Below are 18,932 nucleotides of genomic sequence, written 5' to 3' on the forward strand. Positions count from 1 at the left end.
CACCCCTAATTACCATGTTCGTTTTACAAAATTTGGCAGGTTATGAAAGTTTGAAAATATTTCTCCTTATCTAAACTGTGTTTTTGTGTCTCAAAATTGTTACAAAGTATCTTATTTGCACCTGTTAGCTGTTCTGGGCTCTCTGCCAAAAGCCAATTAAGTGAGAAACTTTGTTTCTTTTTCTGGCTGTTCAGTGCAGAGAAAAGAGGGACTTTCCAGTACAAATGAGGGACTGCGGGTTGAGCTGTCAAAAGAGGGACTGTCCCTCCGAAAAATGGACAGTTGGGAGGTATGTAAATGTTAAACACCCACATTTACACAATTTTTTTTAAAAGGTGAATTGCAAAATATCTAAATAAGACAAAAGTTAATGGGGAACCTCAACTTCATCAATAGATTTACAAATCTGCCACCTGAGGGAGGTAGAGAGTACTACAATCAAGGGAGGCAAAGGGGGTGGGGCTTGTGCTGAGTGTGGGCGGGGTTTTGGCCAAATGGTTGTCGCTGGAGCAGACTGGCGGTGCGGGGTAATTGTTTTCATTGGAGCCCATTCTACTTGTTGGCAGGGCCACCACCCAGGGGACCCAAGTGATCAGTGAGCTAATAATTGGGGCCCCCTGCTAACTTTGTAGCATAGGACCCCCATGATTACTCTATGTACCTGTTATCTGGTCGCTAGGGCAACTGCACAGCAGCTGGGATGTCTAAATACAAGGTACACAGTAACTACAAATAAAACCAAGAAAAAATAAGAAAAAAAACAAACAGTCAATCTGTTTTTCTGGTTCTCGAGTCAGTGACCCCCCCCCCCCCCGACAACCAGATGGCAGTTTCAGTTACAGACCACGAGGCAGAACAGCCAGGTGATAACATGAATACTATAATAAAAAAAATAAGGACCAACAGAAATAATGCTTGAGACAAACTAAGAATTAATGTTGTGATTTTAAAAAACAAAAATAGTGACAATATTGAAAAAAGAAAGTAAAGTTTACTCGGGTATAAGGAATCCCCCGACCCACTGGTGCTCCGGCTGCTCCACTGCAGCAAATAAAGGGGCAATTTACCTCCCTCCTGCCAAGAGACGCCTGGTTATCACCCGAGGGCGACGCTGTCCTTTATCTCCTGATACTTGATAAGGAAATATGGGAAACACTGGTCATTATCAAAGATAACAAAGATGGAGGGGTCACGGCCGCTGGAGACGCAGGAGTCGTAGAGGGGGCTGCACGGGTCACTGGGGTTTATTTGCGGAGGTCGGCGAAATGATACGTGTCCTACAGACGGACGTCCCACCAACACCTTGGCCAGAAACATGAAGCGATGCCCCGGCAAACTGCCCCCAGTGAAATGGTTTGAGTTACTGGCGTCCCGAGCAAAATAACAGCCCTGACCATACAAAATCCCATTCTTCCCACACATGCGCGGGTCAAAGTTCTGTCTGCAAATTGCCTCAACTGAGCCTTGGTCTGTGCCATGAAACAAATGTCTCTCCAGCAGCCTCTTCTCATTCTCTTCTGCATTCTGTCTCATATGAGCCCTCTTCCTATAAATACATGAGTAATATATTTATATATACTGTATAAGCCTTGTGTCTTTATATGGTCACAGAACAACCCTCAGTGACTTCTAATATCCTTATCATTTACAGTAGGGGGTACATTATCCCTTATAATACATGAGTGATACTCAGAGTTCCCTGTATAACTCAGCCTGCAGCCTTGTGCCTTTATATGGTCACAGAACAACCCTCAGTGACTTCTAATATCCTTATCATTTACAGTAGGGGGTACATTATCCCTTATAATACATGAGTGATACTCAGAGTTCCCTGTATAACTGATTCAGTGGAGGCCACGGTGCCCTATATAAAGACAGTCCCCCCCTTACCGACTGTATCGCTCCCACTGGAAATAGTTCTGGATTCGGAATATCTCCAGGATCAGATAAGATGATTCAGGCATAGTGAAGTGGAAACATCTGTAAATATGAAAGAATTCTCGATCCTCACAGGTGAGTGGAACTCTCTCATAGATTAACAAATTGTTATTTACAACCCAAGACTTTGGGTACAAATATCCTGCATCTGATTGGTCGCTGCATGGAGACGGGTTAATACCGGGGATGGATCTGGGCAGAGTCCTGTAAAGTGAGAAACAAAAGAGAATTGAGACAAATAATGTATCTGCCGTTAATGTGACAGTTGAGAAAGCTCACTCCCGCCCCCTGTAGGGTGACACAGAGAAAGTGGGCGGTCCTTACCGTAACTCAGGTGCCATTAAGGCTAGTGATCTAAAGAGCGGCCTCATCCTCATGCTCCGCTTTCTGCCCGTTGCCTCATTCACCTGATACATCAGAGAGAGGTGCAGGGAGTATTTGTGTCCATTCTCAGAGCAGTGCAGGGTCTTCTTATCTCTCGACAGACCTCTCTCTATGCGCTTAATAAGCCTCTGAGAAGAACAGAACAGCTTCAGAATAAATATGTTCTTAAACTTATATCGATAGAAATATCCACTGAACTGCAACGTAATCAATATTCTGTCATACAGATAGCTAGAATCTCAGCTGCCATAAAGCAGGACAGGACTGCTGCTTACAATGGGGATCAGATAGGATCTGTGCAGCCACTGGGACAGAATGTTCTGTTATACAGATAGCTAGAATCTCAGCTGCCATAAAGCAGGACAGGACTGCTGCTTACAATGGGGATCAGATAGGATCTGTGCAGCCACTGGGACAGAATGTTCTGTTATACAGATAGCTAGAATCTCAGCTGCCATAAAGCAGGACAGGACTGCTGCTTACAATGAGGATCAGATAGAATTTGTTATGTTATAAAAATCGCAACTTGATTTTCATGCAAAACAATGACAGTAAAACGGATCTTACTGGACTGTACTCCTCCCATGTGTGATCTGACATATAATAATACTTGTACAGGGTGTGGAAGGGACGGAAGACAGAGGTGCAGGTAGAAAGACGACGTATGCGGTTAAAGTGCTGGTTACACAAGACTTCCATGCTGGTGAAGTTAACATTCAGCAACACGTTCCTGGCAGAAGAAAAATGTGGATTAGAACTAAAAGAAAGAAGCAGCACAAAGAGATGAGCAATTACACTAAAAAGGAAGAGCCAAACCGAAATGGTAGAACTGCAGAACAAAGATCATATGAAGCTAAAGAAACAGCGGTCTAAAACTGCTAGTATTACTGAAACCAGGAAAAAAAATGTGTAAATTGCAAAAGTGCTTGAAGGAGCAGACTGAGTTTACAGCAATTAATATTTTGGGTTTAGATCCCCTGTAAAGCTTTTTTGCCTTCCCGCTCACATTTGAGTTCCGTCAGTGGAGCCTCCTCCTCCTCCAAGTCCCGGCGCAGATCATTGGAGGAAGCCCCGGGGAGGGCAATGCTAATGAATTATGTCCCAATCAAGCAGCATTCATTATGAGGGATGCACAGAATCCAGGGTTTGGTTTGGAATCCCGCAGAATCATTTCCAGTAGGATTTGGCTGAATCCAATTCGGCCGAAACAAATCCAAACCCTTAAAATCCCGTCACTTTATGTCACATGATTAAGGAATTTTATACACTTTGTCCCCCCTTTCTTGCCCTAAATTGAATATGTGAATTAGGATTTGGTTCCGGCCGAATCCCGAATCCCTTACAAAGGATTCAGCCAAATTTCTGAACCAAATCCAAATATTCAAATGTGAGTGGATGTGCAAATAAAAACAGGGCACCTAAACCCAAAATATAAATTGCTGTAAACTGAGACTGCTCCACTGAGCACTTTTGCCACTTGCATTTTTTTATGGTTTCAATAATACCAGCAGTTTTAGACCGCTCTTTTGGCTCAACAGTTGTCCCAGTACCCCATAGGGTTAATTGACTCTGCAAAAGAAAGTACAATGGCACTTAGGGTCACTGATGTTGTGACCTTCAGAGAAAGCTGTTGCCATTAAAGGACAAGGAAAGTTCAACTAAAGAAGTCGCTAGAAATGATGTACATTCTATTTTGGCCTTCTATATCAATCTAAGGCAACCCCAGCCCTTTAGCAGTAAAGATCTGTGTCTCCAAAGATGCCCCAGTAGCTCCTCATCTTCTTTTCTGCTGATTCACTGCACATGCTCTGTGCTGCTGTCACTTACTGAGCTTAGGGACCACTCACAATATACAGTACACATAGAATAGAAATGTCACATTATAAGGCTGATTAGTAATTAATACAGATAATTACTACATGGCAGCACAGAAACCAGTGCAATTAGCATCAGAATTGAATAATCAGCAAACCTGTAGCATCAGCTTATATTACAGCCAGGGAAGCTCATTTTCTGCTGGATAATTAGTGACGAGCCCTAAGCTTAGCTTCTCAACAGCCAATCAGAGCCCACTGAGCATGTGAGTGTCACAGACACTTTCCAAGATGGTGACCCCCTGTGACAAGTTTGAAGTCCTGGATCATTGCTGCTATTGACAAGCTCAAACTTTAGGCTGGTGCAATAAGTTCACTATATAAAATATGGCATTTTTATCACTATTCATTTTTAGGGTTTAGTTCTCCTTTAAGGCCTGCTGTCAGCAATCTAAAACTGCTAATATCACACATACCACTAAAATAGAGCAGGTATGTAAATTACATTTTTGGGGTTTGGATGCTTTCAAGTTAAGGGGCTGCTTTGAAAGGTCAACCAAAAAACTGTATATGGCAAGTGTGGGCCAATAAGTGATCACTGAAGAGGAGGAGGAGGAGGGTAGGGGCAGAAATAGCCCTAAGGACAGGGTCGTGATGCTCAGTGAATTTCTATTCTTTGCAACAGTGAGTTATGAGTGGGTGGGTTTTTCCTGACCCGCACCCGCTAACCGATATTTGACCTCCCACCACCCGCACCCGCCCGACTTCCGGGTTCCTTTTATAGACCCGCCCGCCAATGTTGTCACAAAAAGGGCAGGGCGAGTAGGTGCGCGGCTATAAGTCAGAAGCCGGTAAGGTGGAACCCACAAATGGGGGTGCAACGTCGGCCCGACATCACTACTTTGTAAGTCTTTACTTCCCCTTTAAAACATAAGCCATGAAGTGTTGTATTCTGTATGTGGTTCAGGATTTAAAGGCCCAGTACACTTATTATTTTCCTACTCATTTTAGGCACATCGCCCAACATCTACTTGGGCCACTCCTCAGTAAACCCTTCTGTCTTTAATACTTACTGATAGGAGACAGTGACATTTTCTCGTTTGGGGTCACAAAACAGTCTCTCGAAGACTCCCTGGGCGCAAGTATCTACATTCGTCCATTCATCACTGGCGGACTCCCTGATCTGCCACCAGTAGGGGAGCATGGTGTGGTGTCGCGGGCATCCTTCACCCTCTGCACATTGTCCAGCAAGAAAGTCTGAGCAGATATCAATCCCTTCATCCTGGTAGAAATGGAACATGGGAAAAGCCGCCGATTCTTCCCAAACGTCGCCATCTTGGTTTGTAGGCGGGGTCCACTTGGCGACAGAGACATCATGTGACTCCAGTTGTTGCAGAGCCAGCTCATCATTGGTCGGTTCCAGGTCTGTAACCCGGACGGGAATGAATGAGGTTGGACTGTGTGGGGAAGAAGATCCAGTGCTGGACATGACGAAAGGAAGAAGGTCTGTAGGGAAGGAATTAAGGGATAATCCTGATTACATGACACTGGTCTATTCTAGCGTTGCACAATATATTGGCTCTATAAATATATCTCTATAATAAATTCTACAGAACAGCTGATTCCACAGGCACAGAGTTCCCTATTTACAGTAAGTGGCCAGTAAGATATACAATAGACGGGCAGTGGAATTACAGTAAGTGGCCAGTAAGATATACAATAGACGGGCAGTGGAATTACAGTAAGTGGCCAGTAAGATATACAATAGACGGGCAGTGGAATTACAGTAAGTGGCCAGTAAGATATACAATAGATGGGCAGTGGAATTACAGTAAGTGGCCAGTAAGATATACAATAAATGGGCAGTGGAATTACAGTAAGTGGCCAGTAGATATTACAATAGATGGGCAGTGGGAATTACAGTAAGTGGCCAGTAAGATATACAATAGAAGATGGGCAGTGGAATTTACAGTAAGTGGCCAGTAAGATATACAATAGAAGCGGGGCTAGTGGAATTACAGTAAGTGGCCAGTAAGATATACAGATAGACGGGCAGTGGAATTACAGTAAGTGGCCAGTAAGATATACAATAGACGGGCAGTGGAATTAAACGTATGGCCAGTACTATATACACATAGACGGCAGTGGTAATTACAGTAAGTGGCAACGTAAGATTAGAATAAATGGGCCGCACGTGGATTACAGAAAGTGGGCCAGTAAGATATCAACAATAGATGGGCAGTGGACTACAGTAAGTGACAGTAAGATATATCAATAGACGGGCAGTGGAGATTACAGTAAGTGGCAAGTAAGATATACAATACAATAGATGGGGCAGTGGAATTACAGTAAGTGGCCAGTAAGATATACAATAGACGGGCAGTGGAATTACAGTAAGTGGCCAGTAAGATATACAATAGACGGGCAGTGGAATTACAGTAAGTGGCCAGTAAGATATACAATAGATGGGCAGTGGAATTACAGTAAGTGGCCAGTAAGATATACAATAGACGGGCAGTGGAATTACAGTAAGTGGCCAGTAAGATATACAATAGACGGGCAGTGGAATTACAGTAAGTGGCCAGTAAGATATACAATAGATGGGCAGTGGAATTACAGTAAGTGGCCAGTAAGATATCAATAGACGGGCAGTGGAATTACAGTAAGTGGCAGTAAGAATATACAATAGACGGGCAGTGGAATTACAGTAAGTGGCCAGTAAGATATACAATAGACGGGCAGTGGAATTACAGTAAGTGGCCAGTAAGATATACAATAAATGGGCAGTGGAATTACAGTAAGTGGCCAGTAAGATGTACAATAGACGGGCAGTGGAATTACAGTAAGTGGCCAGTGAGATATACAATAGACGGGCAGTGGAATTACAGTAAGTGGCCAGTAAGATATACAATAGACGGGCAGTGGAATTACAGTAGGTGGCCAGTAAGATATACAATAAATGGGCAGTGGAATTACAGTAAGTGGCCAGTAAGATATACAATAGACGGGCAGTGGAATTACAGTAGGTGGCCAGTAAGATGTACAATAGACGGGCAGTGGAATTACAGTAAGTGGCCAGTGAGATATACAATAGACGGGCAGTGGAATTACAGTAAGTGGCTAGTAAGATATACAATAGACGGGCAATGGAATTACAGTAAGTGGCGCAGTAAATGTAGTAATGAGCGGCAGGGAATTACAGTAATGGCCAGAAAGATATACAATAGACGGGCAGTGGAATTACAGTAAGTGGCCAGTAAGATATGGGAACAGATAACGGGCAGTGGAATTACAGTAAGTGGCCAGTGAGAATATACATTAGACGGGCAGTGGAATAACAGGAAGTGGCTAGTAAGATATACAATAGGACGGGCAGTGGAATTAAGTAAGTGGCCAGTAAGTATACAATAGGATGGGCAGTGGCATTACAGTAAGTGGCGAGTAAGATATTACAATAGACGGGCAGTGGAATTAAGTCAGTGGACGAGTAAAGATATGACAATAGACGGGCAAATGGAATTCTAGTAAGTAGCTCAGTGAAGATATACATAGACGGGCAGTGGGAATTACAGTAGTGGCCAGTAAAGATATAAGATAGACGGCAAAGCGAGTGGGAATTACAGTAAGTGGCCAGTTAAAGAATATACATAGACGGGCAATGGAATTACAGTAAGTGGACCAGCTAAGATATACAATAGACGGGCCAAGTGATTACAGTAAGTGGCCAGTAAGATATACAATAGACGGGCAGTGGAATTACAGTAAGTGGCAGTAACATATAACAATAGACGGGCTTAGTTGAATTACAGTAAGTGGCCAGTAAGATATACAATAACGGGCAGTGGAATTACAGTAAGTGGCCAGTAAGATATACAATAGGATGGGCAGTGGAATTACAGTAAGTGGCCAGTAGATATACAATAGACGGGCAGTGGAATTACAGTAAGTTGGCCAGTAAGGATATACGAATAGACGGGGCAGTGGAATTACAGTAAGTGCCAGTAAGATATACAATAGACGGGCAGTGGAATTACAGTAAGTGGCCAGTAAGATATACAATAGACGGGCAGTGGAATTACAGTAAGTGGCCAGTGAAGATATACAATAGACTGGGCAGTGGAATTACAGTAAGTGGCCAGTAAGATATACAATAGAATGGGCAGTGGAATTACAGTAAGTGGCCAGTAAGATTACAATTAGACGGGCAGTGGAATTACAGTAAGTGGCCAGTAAGATATACAATAGACGGGCAGTGGAATTACAGTAAGTGGCCAGTAGAGATATACAATAGCGGGCAGTGGAATTACAGTAAGTGGCCAGTAAGATATACAATAGACGGGCAGTGGAATTACAGTAAGTGGCAGTAAGATATACAATAGATGGGCAGTGGAATTACAGTAAGTGGCCATAAGATATACAATAGACGGGCAGTGGAATTACAGTAAGTGGCCAGTTAAGATATACAATAGACGGGCAGTGGAATTACAGTAAGTTGGCCAGTAAGATATACAATAGACGGGCAGTGGAATTACAGTAAGTGGCCAGTAAGATATACAATAGACGGGCAGTGGAATTACAGTAAGTGGCCAGTAAGATATACAATAGACGGGCAGTGGAATTACAGTAAGTGGCCAGTAAGATATACAATAGACGGGCAGTGGAATTACAGTAAGTGGCCAGTAAGATATACAATAGATGGGCAGTGGAATTACAGTAAGTGGCCAGTAAGATATACAATAGACGGGCAGTGGAATTACAGTAAGTGGCCAGGTAAGATAATACATAGACGGGCAATGGAATTAGCCGTCAGTGGCCCAGTAAGATATACAATAGACGGGCAGTGGGAAATTACAGTAAGTGCGCCAGTGGAAGATATAGCAATAGCCGGGCAGTGATTTACAGGTAAGTTGGAGTAGATATACAATAGACGGGCAATGGATTACATGGTAAGTGGCGAGTAAGCATATACATAGACGGGAGGTGGAATTACAAAGTAAGTGGCGCAGTAAGATAATACAATGACGGGCGTGGAGATTAATACAGTAAGTTGTGCCAGTAGATATACAATAGAACGGGCAGTGGAATTACAGTAAGTGGCCAGTAAGATATACAATAGATGGGGCAGGTGGATTACAGGTTCGTGGCCAGTAAGATATACAATTAGACCGGGGCAGTTGGAATTACAGTAAGTGGCCCGTAAGATATACAAATATGCTCGGGCAGTGGAATTACAGTAAGGTGGCAGTAAAGATATCAATAAGACGGGCAGTGGAATTACAGTAAGTGGCACAGTAACATATACAATAGACGGGCAGTGGAATTAGCAGTAAGGTGGCCAGTAAGATATACAATAAATGGGCACAGTGGAATTAAGAAAGTGGCCTTAGTAAGATATACAATAGATGGGGCAGTGGAATTACAGTAAGTGGCCAGTGAGATATTTACAATAGACGGGCAGTGACTAGCAGTAAGTGCCAGTAAGATTACAATAGACGGGCAAGTGGAATTACAGTACGTGGCCAGTAAGATATCAATAGACGGCCAGTGGAATTACAGTAAGTGGCCAGTAAGATATTCAATAGATGGGCAAGTGGAATTACAGTAAGTTGCCAGTAAGATATACAATAGACGGGCAGTGAATTACATGTAAGTGGCCAGTAAAAGATTACAATAGACGCAGGTGGAATTACAGTAAGTGGCAGTAAGACATATACAAATAGACGGGCAGTGGCATTACAGTTAAGGGTGGCCAGTACATATACATTAGTACGGGCCAGTGGAATTTACGTAAGTGGCCAGTAAGATATACAATAAATGGCAGTGGAATTACAGAAGTGGCAGTAGATATACATAATAGATGGGGCAGTGGGATTAAAAGTAAAGTGGCCAGTAAGATATACATGACGGGCAGTTGGAATTACAGTAAGTGGCCAGTGAGATATACAATAGACGGTGCAGTGGAATTACAGTAAGTGGCCAGTTAAGATTTATACAAATAGAGACGGGCAGTGGAATTAAGTAGGCTGGCCAGTAATGATGTACAATAGACGGGCAGTGAATTACAGTAAGTGGCCAGGGGTGAGATATACCAATAACAGGGCAGTGGAATTACAGTAACGTGGCACAAGTAAGATATACAATATGATTGGGCAGTGGAATTACAGTAAGGTGGCCGTACGATCTACACTAGACGGGCATGTGGAATTACAGTAGGTGGCCAGTAAGATTACAATAAATGGGAGTGGGAATTAGTAAGTGGCAGTAAGAAGATATACATAACGGGCAGTGGAGATTACAGTAGGTGGCCAGTAAGATGTACATTATAGACGGGCAGTGGAATTAAGTAAGTGGCCGTGAGATATACAAGATAGACGGGCAGTGGTTATTACAGTAAGTGGCAGTAAGATATAAATAGACGGGCATGGAATTACAGTAAGTGGCCAGTAAGATGGTAACAAGAAGACGGGCAGTGGAATTAAGTAAGTGGCCAGTAAAGATATACAATAGACGGGCAGTGAATTACAGTAAGAGTGGCAGTGAGATCTACACGGTAGACGGGCAAGTAGGAATTACAAGTAAGTGGCTAGTAAGATATAACACTAGATCGGGCAGTGGGGAATTAAGTAAGTGCCAGTGAGATATACAATAGACGGGCAGTTGGAATTACAGTAAGTGGCCAGTAGATATACAATAGAAACGGGCAGTGGAATTACAAGTAAAGTTGCCAGTAAGAATTTATACAATAGACGGGCAGTGGAATTACAGTAAGTGGCCAGTAAGATATACCAATAGATGGCAGTTGGAATTAACAGTAAGTTGGCCAGTAAGATATACAAATAGACGGGCAGTGGAATTACAGTAAGTGGCCAGCTAAGATATGACAATAGACGGGCAATGGAATTAACAGTAAGGGGCCAGTAAGATAGTATACAATAGGACGGGCAATGGGAATTTACGTAAGTGGCCAGATAAAGCTATACATAAGACCGCGCGCAATGTTACAGTAAGGTGGCAGTAAGCTATACAATAGCGGGCAGTGTGAATTACAGAAGTGGCCAGTAAGAATATACCGATAGACGGGCAGTGGAAATTACAGTAAGTGGCTAGTAAGATATACATTAGAATGGGCAGTGGAATTACAGTAAAGTGGCCAAGTAAGATATACATATAGACGGGCAGTGGAATTACAGTAAGTGGCCAGTAACAGCTATACATATAGACGGGCAGTGGAATTACAGGTAAGTGGTCCAGTAAGATATACAAATAGACGGGCAGTGGAATTACAGTAGTGGCCAGTAACTATACAATAGACGGGCAAGTGGAATATACAGTAAGGTGGCCAGTAAGATATAACAATAAGTGGGCAAGTGGAATTACGTACGTGGCCATAAGATATACAATAACGGGAAGTGGAATATACAGTAGGTGGTTCAGTAGATATAAATAATGGGCAGTGGAATTACAGTAGTGGCGCAGTAAGATATACACATAGACGGGCAGTGGAATTAACAGTAGGTGGGCGTACGATGTTACAATAGATCGGGCAGTGGAAATTACAGTAAAGTGGCAGTGAGATATACAATGACGGGCAGTGGACTTACAGTAAGGGTGGCTAGTAGATTATACAATAGACGGGCAATGGAATTTACAGTAAGTGGCAGTAAGATGTACAATAGACGGGCAATGGAATTACAGTAAGTGGCAGGTGGAGATATACAATAGAACGGGCAGTGGAATTTTTAGTATTTTTGGCTAGTAAGATATACAATATGACGGGCAATGGAATTACAGTAAGTGGCCAGTAAGATGTAACAATAGACGGGCAGGTGGAAATTACAGTCAGTGGCCAGAAAGATATACAGATTATGAGGGCTAAGCTTGGGAATTACAGTAAGTGGCTAGTAGATATACAATTAGACGGGCAGTGGAATTACAGTTAAGTGGCCCGTGAGATATACAATTAGACGGGGCGTGGAAATTACAGTAAGTGGCCCAGTAAAGATATACAATGATGGGCCGTGGAAATTAGCAGTAAGTGGCCAGTCAAGATATACAATAGACGGGCAAGTGGAATTACAGTAAAGTGGCCAGTAGATATACAAGTACGGGGCAATTTGGATTAGCAGTAGGTGGCCAGTAAGAATATACAATAGAACGGCAATGGAAATTACAGTAAGTGGCAGTAAGATATACAATAGATAGGGCAATGGATTACAGTAAGTGGCCTGTAAAGATATACAATAGACGGGCAAGTGGAAATTAGCAGTAAGTGGCCAGTAAGATATACAATAGACGGGCAGTGGAATTCACGTAAGTGGCCAGTAAGATATACCAATAGACGGGCAGTGAATTACAGTAAGTGGCCAGTAAGAGTTATACATAATGGGCAGTGAATTACAGGTAAGTGGCGCTAGTAAAGATATAAATAGACGGGCAGTGGGAAATTACAGTAAGTGGCCAGTCAGATATACAATAGACGGAGTGGAATTACAGTAATGTGGCCAGTAAGATATACAATAGACGGGCAGTGGAATTTATTACAGTAAGCTGGCCAGTAGATATACATAGAAGCGGGTCAATGGAAATTCACATGGTAAGTGGCCAGTAAGATATACAATAAGACGGGCATGAATTAGCAGTAAAGTGGCAGTAAGTATATACAATAAGGGCAATGGAATTACAGTAAGTGGCGCATATTTCGTAATGATATAAACAATAAATGGGCAAGTGGATATTACAGTAAGGTGGCCAGTAAGATATACAATAGACGGGGCAGTGGAATTACATAAGTGGTCCAGTAAGATATACAATGAGATGGGGCAGTGGTAGATTACAGGTAAGGTGGTAAGGATATACCAATCGAGGGCAGTGGAATTACAGTAAGTGGCCAGTAAGATATACAATAACGGGATATGGAATTACAGTAAGTGGCCAGTAAGGGTATATCAAATTAGACGGGCAATGGAATTACAAGTAAGTGGCCAGTTTAAACTTACAATAGACGGGGGCATGGAATTACGTAATCGGCCAGTAAGAATATATCATATGGGCGTTGGAAATAAGTAAGTTGGCAGTAGATATACAAATAAGACGGGCAGTGGATTACAGTAAGTGGCCAGAAGATATATAGACAGGCAGTGGAATTCAGTAAGTGGAACACTACGATATACAGCATAGCTGGGCAGATGGGAAATTTACAGTAAGATAGGAGATATATACAATTAGAGGAGATAGGAATTTACAGTAAGTTGGCAGTAAGATATACAATAGACGGGCAGTGGGAATTACAGTAGGTGGCCGTAAAGTATACAATAAATGGGGGCACGCTGGAGATTACAGTAAGTGGCCAGTAAGATATACAATAGACGGGCAGTGGAATTACAGTAGTGTGCCAGTTAGATGTACAATTAGACGGGCAGTGGAATTACAGTAGTGGCCAGTGAGATAATACATAGACGGGCAGTGAATTACAGTAAGTGGGCTTGTCAGATATACCAATAGACGGCAATGGAATGGACAGTACGTGGCCAGTAAGATCGTACAATAGGGGCAATGTGGATATTTTACAGTAAGTGGCCAGTGAGATATACAATAGATCGGGTCAGTGGAATTACAGTAAGTGGCTAGTAAGATATATACAATAGACGGGCAATGGAATTACAGTAAGTGGCCGTGAGATATCAATCGATACCGGGCAAATGGAATTACAGTAAGTGGCCAGTAAGAATATACAATAAACGGCAATGGAATTACGTAAGTGGCCAGTAAGATATCCAATAAATGCGTGGAATTACAGTAAGGGCGTAAAGATATTACAATAGACGGAGCAGTTGGGGGTGGGAGTAGAGTGGCCAGTAAGATATACAATAGACGGGCAGTGGAATTACAGTAAGTGGCCAGTAAGATATACTATAGACGGGCAATGGAATTACAGTAAGTGGCCAGTAAGATATCAATAGACGGGCAATGGAATTTACAGTAAGTGGCCAGTAAGATATACAATAAACGGAGGCAATGGACATTAAAGTAAGTGGCAGTAAGATATACAATAATGGGGCAGTGAATTACAGAAGTGGCCAGTAAGATATACAATAGACGGGCAGTGATTACAGTAAGTGGCCAGTAAGATATACAAATAGATGGGAAGTTGGAATTACAGTAAGTGGCCAGTAAGATATCGCAATATGAAGGGCAGTGATATTACAGTAAGTGGCAGTAAGATATACAATAGACGGGCAATGGAATTACAGTAAGGTGGCCAGTAAGATATACAATAGACGGGCAATGGAATTACAGTAAGTGGCCAGTAAGATCTACAATAGACGGGCAATGGAATTACAGTAAGTGGCAAGCACAATAAATGGGCAGTGGAATTACAGTAAGTGGCAGTAAGATATTACAATAGACGGGCAGTGGAATTACAGTAAGTGGCCAGTAAGATATACAATAGACAGGCAGTGAAATTAACAGTAAGTGGCCAGTAAGATATACAATAGATGGGCAGTGGATTACAGTAAGTGGCCAGTAAGATATACAATAAATGGGCAGTGGAATTACAGTGTGGCCAGTAGAATACAATAGACGGGAATTACAGTAGGTGGCCAGAGTGAATTACAGTACAGTAATATACAGAATTACAGTAGGTGGCCAGTAAGATGTACATAGACGGGCAGTGGAATTACAGTAATGGCCAGTGAGATAATACAATAGACGGGCAGTAGGAATTACAAGTAAGTGGCTAGTAAGATATACAATAGACGGGCAATGGAATTACAGTAAGTGGCCAGTAAGATGTAACAATAGACGGCAATGGAATTTACAGTAAAGTGGCCAGTGAGATATACAATAGACGGGGCAGTAATACAGTAAGTGGCTAGTAAGATTACAATAGACGGGCAATGGAATTACAGTAAAGTGGCCAGTGAGCTATACAATAGACGGGCAGTGGAATTACAGTAAGTGGCCAGTAGATATACAATAGACGGGCAGTGGAATTACAGTAAGTGGCAGTAAGATATAAATAGACGGGCAGTGGAATTACAGTGTGGCCAGTGAGATAACAATAGCGGGCAGTGAATTACAGTAAGTGGCCAGTAAGGTAGTATATACAATAACGGGCAGTGGAATTACAGTAATGGCCGTAAGATATACAATAGAACGGGCAGTGGAATTACAGTAAGTGGCCAGTTAAGATATACAATAGATGGGCAGTGGAATTACAGTAAGTGGCCAGTAGCTATACAATAGACGGGCAGTGGAATTACAGTAAGTGGCCAGTAAGATATACAATAGACGGGCATGGAATTACAGTAAGTGGCAGTAAGAATATACAATAGACGGGCAATGGAATTACAGTAATGGCCAGTAAGATATACAATAGACGGGCAGATGGAATTACAGTAAGTGGCCAGTAGGATATAACAATAGACGGGGCAGTGGAATTACAGTAAGTGGCCAGTAAGATATACAATAGACGGGCAATGGAATTACAGTAAGTGGGGCCAGTAAGATATACAATAGACGGGGCAATGGAATTACAGTAAGTGGCCAGTAGATATACAATAGAGGGGCAAGTGGAATTACAGTAAGTGGCCAGGTAAGATATACAATAGACGGGCAGTGGAATTACAGTAAGTGGCCAGTAAGATGTACAATAGACGGGCAGTGGAATTACAGTACGGGTGGCCAGTAAGATATACAATAGACGGGCAATGGAATTACAGTAAGTGGCCATAAGATATACAATAGACGGGCAGTGGAATTACAGTAAGTGGCCAGTAAGATGTACATAGACGGGCAGTGGAATTACAGTAAGTGGCCAGTAAGATATCAATAGACGGGGCAATGGAATTACAGTAGGTGGCCAGTAAGATATACAATAGACGGGCAATGGAATTACAGTAAGTGGCCAGTAAGATATACAATAGACGGGCAGTGGAATTACCAGTAAGTGGCCAGTAAGATATACAATAGACGGGCAGGTGAATTACAGTAAGTGGCCCAGTAAGATATACAATAGACGGGGCAGTGGGAATTACAGTAAGTGGCCAGTAAGATATACAATAGATGGGCAATGGAATTACAGTAAGAGACCAGTAAGATATACAATAGACGGGCAGTGGAATTACAGTAAGTGGCCAGTAAGATGTACAATAGACGGGCAGTGGAATTACAGTAAGTGGCCAGTAAAATATACAATAGAGGGGCAGTGGAATTACAGTAAGTGGCCAGTAAAATATACAATAGACGGGCAATGGAATTACAGTAAGTGGCCAGTAAGATATACAATAGACGGGCAGTGGAATTACAGTAAGTGGCCAGTAAGATATACAATAGACGGGCAGTGGAATTACAGTAAGTGGCCAGTAAGATATACAATAGACAGGCAATGGAATTACAGTAAGTGGCCAGTAAGATATACAATAGACGGGCAATGGAATTACAGTAAGTGGCCAGTAAGATATACAATAGACAGGCAATGGAATTACAGTAAGTGGCCAGTAAGATATACAATAGACAGGCAATGGAATTACAGTAAGTGGCCAGTAAGATATACAATAGACAGGCAATGGAATTACAGTAAGTGGCCAGTAAGTATGTCAGGGCATGTTGTAGGGAAGCAGAATAAATATAATTCAGGTCTGTAGAAGGAATGCCACAATAGACACAAGCCAGACTGTATATTACAGAACTGTACCTCTCAGCTCTCCTCCACTCTACTAGAAAGGGGCAATTTTAGTTGCACAATATATCAGGACTGAGACCCCTGGAGATGAAGTAAATACCCCTGCAGGTACAGTAAAGATCTGGAGGGACAGAAGTTTATTGGGCAGATGAGAATTCTGGGTAGTGGGAGATCCATGGGACACACGGACAATAGGCCTCACCTGACAATGACTTGCTGAGCTCTACGTGCCCGACCCAACACTAGCGATCAGACCGATCCGCACACACACACGCTCCTTCCTGCGCAAGGTACCGCGCCCTGGCTCCGCTTCCGCTTAACTGCTCCGCCCCGCGCAGCCCTCCTCCTCTCTCGCGCGTTCTACAGTGTTCTAGACTACGTTCTCCTCTAGACCTTGGGAGCGCCGCTTCTTGCTCTCTAGATCTAGATCATCATTATGGGGCAAGTGTGATATTATATGAGGTTCCTCTGGCACAGCAGTAAGGAAGAAGGTAAGGAGCACTTGCTAGGGAGGGTTCTGTACCTCTCTACCTACCCAATCTAGATGAGTCCCATATTGACCCTGGAGGCCAATTCCATTGGTGGGTGGTCCCATATGGACCCTGGAGGCCAGTTCCTTTGGTGGGTGGTCCCATATGGACCCAGGAGGCCAGTTCCTTTAGTGGGTTGTCCCATATGGACTCTGGAGGTCAGTTCCTTTGGTGGGTTGTCCCATATGAATCCTGGAGGCCAGTTCCTTTGGTGGGTTGTCCCATATGGATCCTGGAGGCCAGTTCCTTTGGTGGGTGGTCCTATATGGACCCTGGAGGCCAGTTCCTTTGGTGGGTTGTCCCATATGAACTCTGGAGGTCATTTCCTTTGGGGGTGGTCCCATATGGACCCTGTAGGTCAGTTCCTTTGATGGGTCACTGATTATTGGTCAGGAGGTGTCTGGAGGAACCTGGTGTGAAGCTCTTGAGTGTGGATCTGGAGGCAGCTGCCCTCAGCTGGAGGCCAAGGCAAAAGGTTGTAGAGCCTGGGGAGGGATTTACCAACATGAGCACAGGTTTGCCAGGTCTAATTTTCAAAACCAGCCAAGGTCGGCTACAAAACCAGCCCAAAACTAGCCAAGAGGCTCTTCAAACGTGGCCTAAAAAAGCACAATATGTGCAGAGGAAAAACGTCTAAAAAATTAATTTATATATGTGAAAATACACCTTTTTCAAATTTTCCCTAATTTGCAAATTATTACATGAAGCAAAATGGGACAGATTCATTTGTCACCAGGGGCGTAACTCCAGAGGTATAGGGATCCCATAAGGCCCTAATTTAAAGGACATGTAAAACCCCATGTAAACAAAAATGTAATTAATGAACAGCCTTTTTGAAATCTTTAGATACCTGCCACTCTGGTTGATTAACAGTAAGGCTACAGCATCCCCTTAATCACTTAGAAATACTTCTACTACTCTAACCCACTTGGCCCCTCCCTCAGGAATTTGCTTTGGCTGTTGGCTTATGAGCATGCTCAGTTCTTCTCAGTTCAGATTACTAAACACACCCTCCAGTGTAACAGCCAATGACGAAATAGCATTGCTGGTTCCCATTGAAACTCTGCTTCAGATGTCTGATCCTATTTTTTTCTCCTAACCTCCTCTGCTGAACTCACTTTAACCATTAAAGTGCTCAACCCCAGCAGAACTGTTTATCAAAGTATATTGTGGCTGTGTAACCTGCATTCTGCATTGCATGAACTTTACAGCTTACATGTCTCAATGTTACTGATGATGTGTCACAGGGAAAATGGCCGCCGGGTGAAAGCTGCTATTTGTTTAGGAAAATGTTATGGCGCTGGCAAATGGAGGGGAATATGCAGTACAAATGATGTGGCTTGCGTGGGGAAGATATGCCCGACATATACATGGTAGGAAAATGTAGGCTTTACATGTCCTTTAAGCACAATTTCAATAAATATTGGTAAAACAGCTCAACCTCTTGACATTTGGTGGCCAACAGATTGTTATTGTTGCCCCAAAATTGTCTGAAATTGAGGAAAGTCACTGGAAAATGTGAAAATGCTTGAGTGACAGGAGACTGGGGTACGGAGCCCAAAATCTGGTACCTCCCGTCTT

The 18,932-nt window shown here is 42.9% G+C and overlaps 1 protein-coding gene across 2 annotated transcripts; it reads right to left on the bottom strand.

The window, feature by feature from the left end:
* Positions 1-971: 971 nt before the first annotated feature.
* LOC108710656 (protein mono-ADP-ribosyltransferase TIPARP) lies at positions 972-17,694 on the bottom strand. 2 transcript variants are annotated; one of them, XM_041587368.1, is made up of 6 exons: positions 17,357-17,694; positions 5,210-5,642; positions 2,890-3,052; positions 2,263-2,450; positions 1,891-2,142; positions 972-1,546 (listed from the first exon to the last, which is right to left on the bottom strand). In XM_041587368.1, exons 1-6 carry the CDS (start codon positions 17,454-17,456, stop codon positions 1,096-1,098), a joined length of 1,587 nt encoding a protein of 528 aa, XP_041443302.1. In that variant the 5' UTR covers positions 17,457-17,694; the 3' UTR covers positions 972-1,095. The 2 variants fall into 2 exon arrangements, with proteins under 2 accessions (XP_041443302.1, XP_018107259.1); XM_018251770.2 differs by lacking the exon at positions 17,357-17,694 and adding an exon at positions 17,024-17,329.
* Between the last annotated feature and the right edge of the window lie 1,238 nt (positions 17,695-18,932).

This window comes from Xenopus laevis, chromosome 3L (genome assembly GCF_017654675.1).
Source record: "Xenopus laevis strain J_2021 chromosome 3L, Xenopus_laevis_v10.1, whole genome shotgun sequence".
Classification (NCBI taxonomy): domain Eukaryota; kingdom Metazoa; phylum Chordata; class Amphibia; order Anura; family Pipidae; genus Xenopus; species Xenopus laevis.

Coding starts and splice junctions, on each gene's coding strand:
- LOC108710656 (XM_041587368.1), bottom strand. CDS start 17,456: ATGGGACCACCCACCAAAGGAACTGGCCTCCAGGGTCCATATGGGACC. Junction 2,143..2,262: donor TTAATGGCACCTGAGTTACG/GTAAGGACCGCC, acceptor CTCACTTTACAG/GACTCTGCCCAGATCCATCC. Junction 1,547..1,890: donor CAGTGGGAGCGATACAGTCG/GTAAGGGGGGGA, acceptor ATGTATTTATAG/GAAGAGGGCTCATATGAGAC.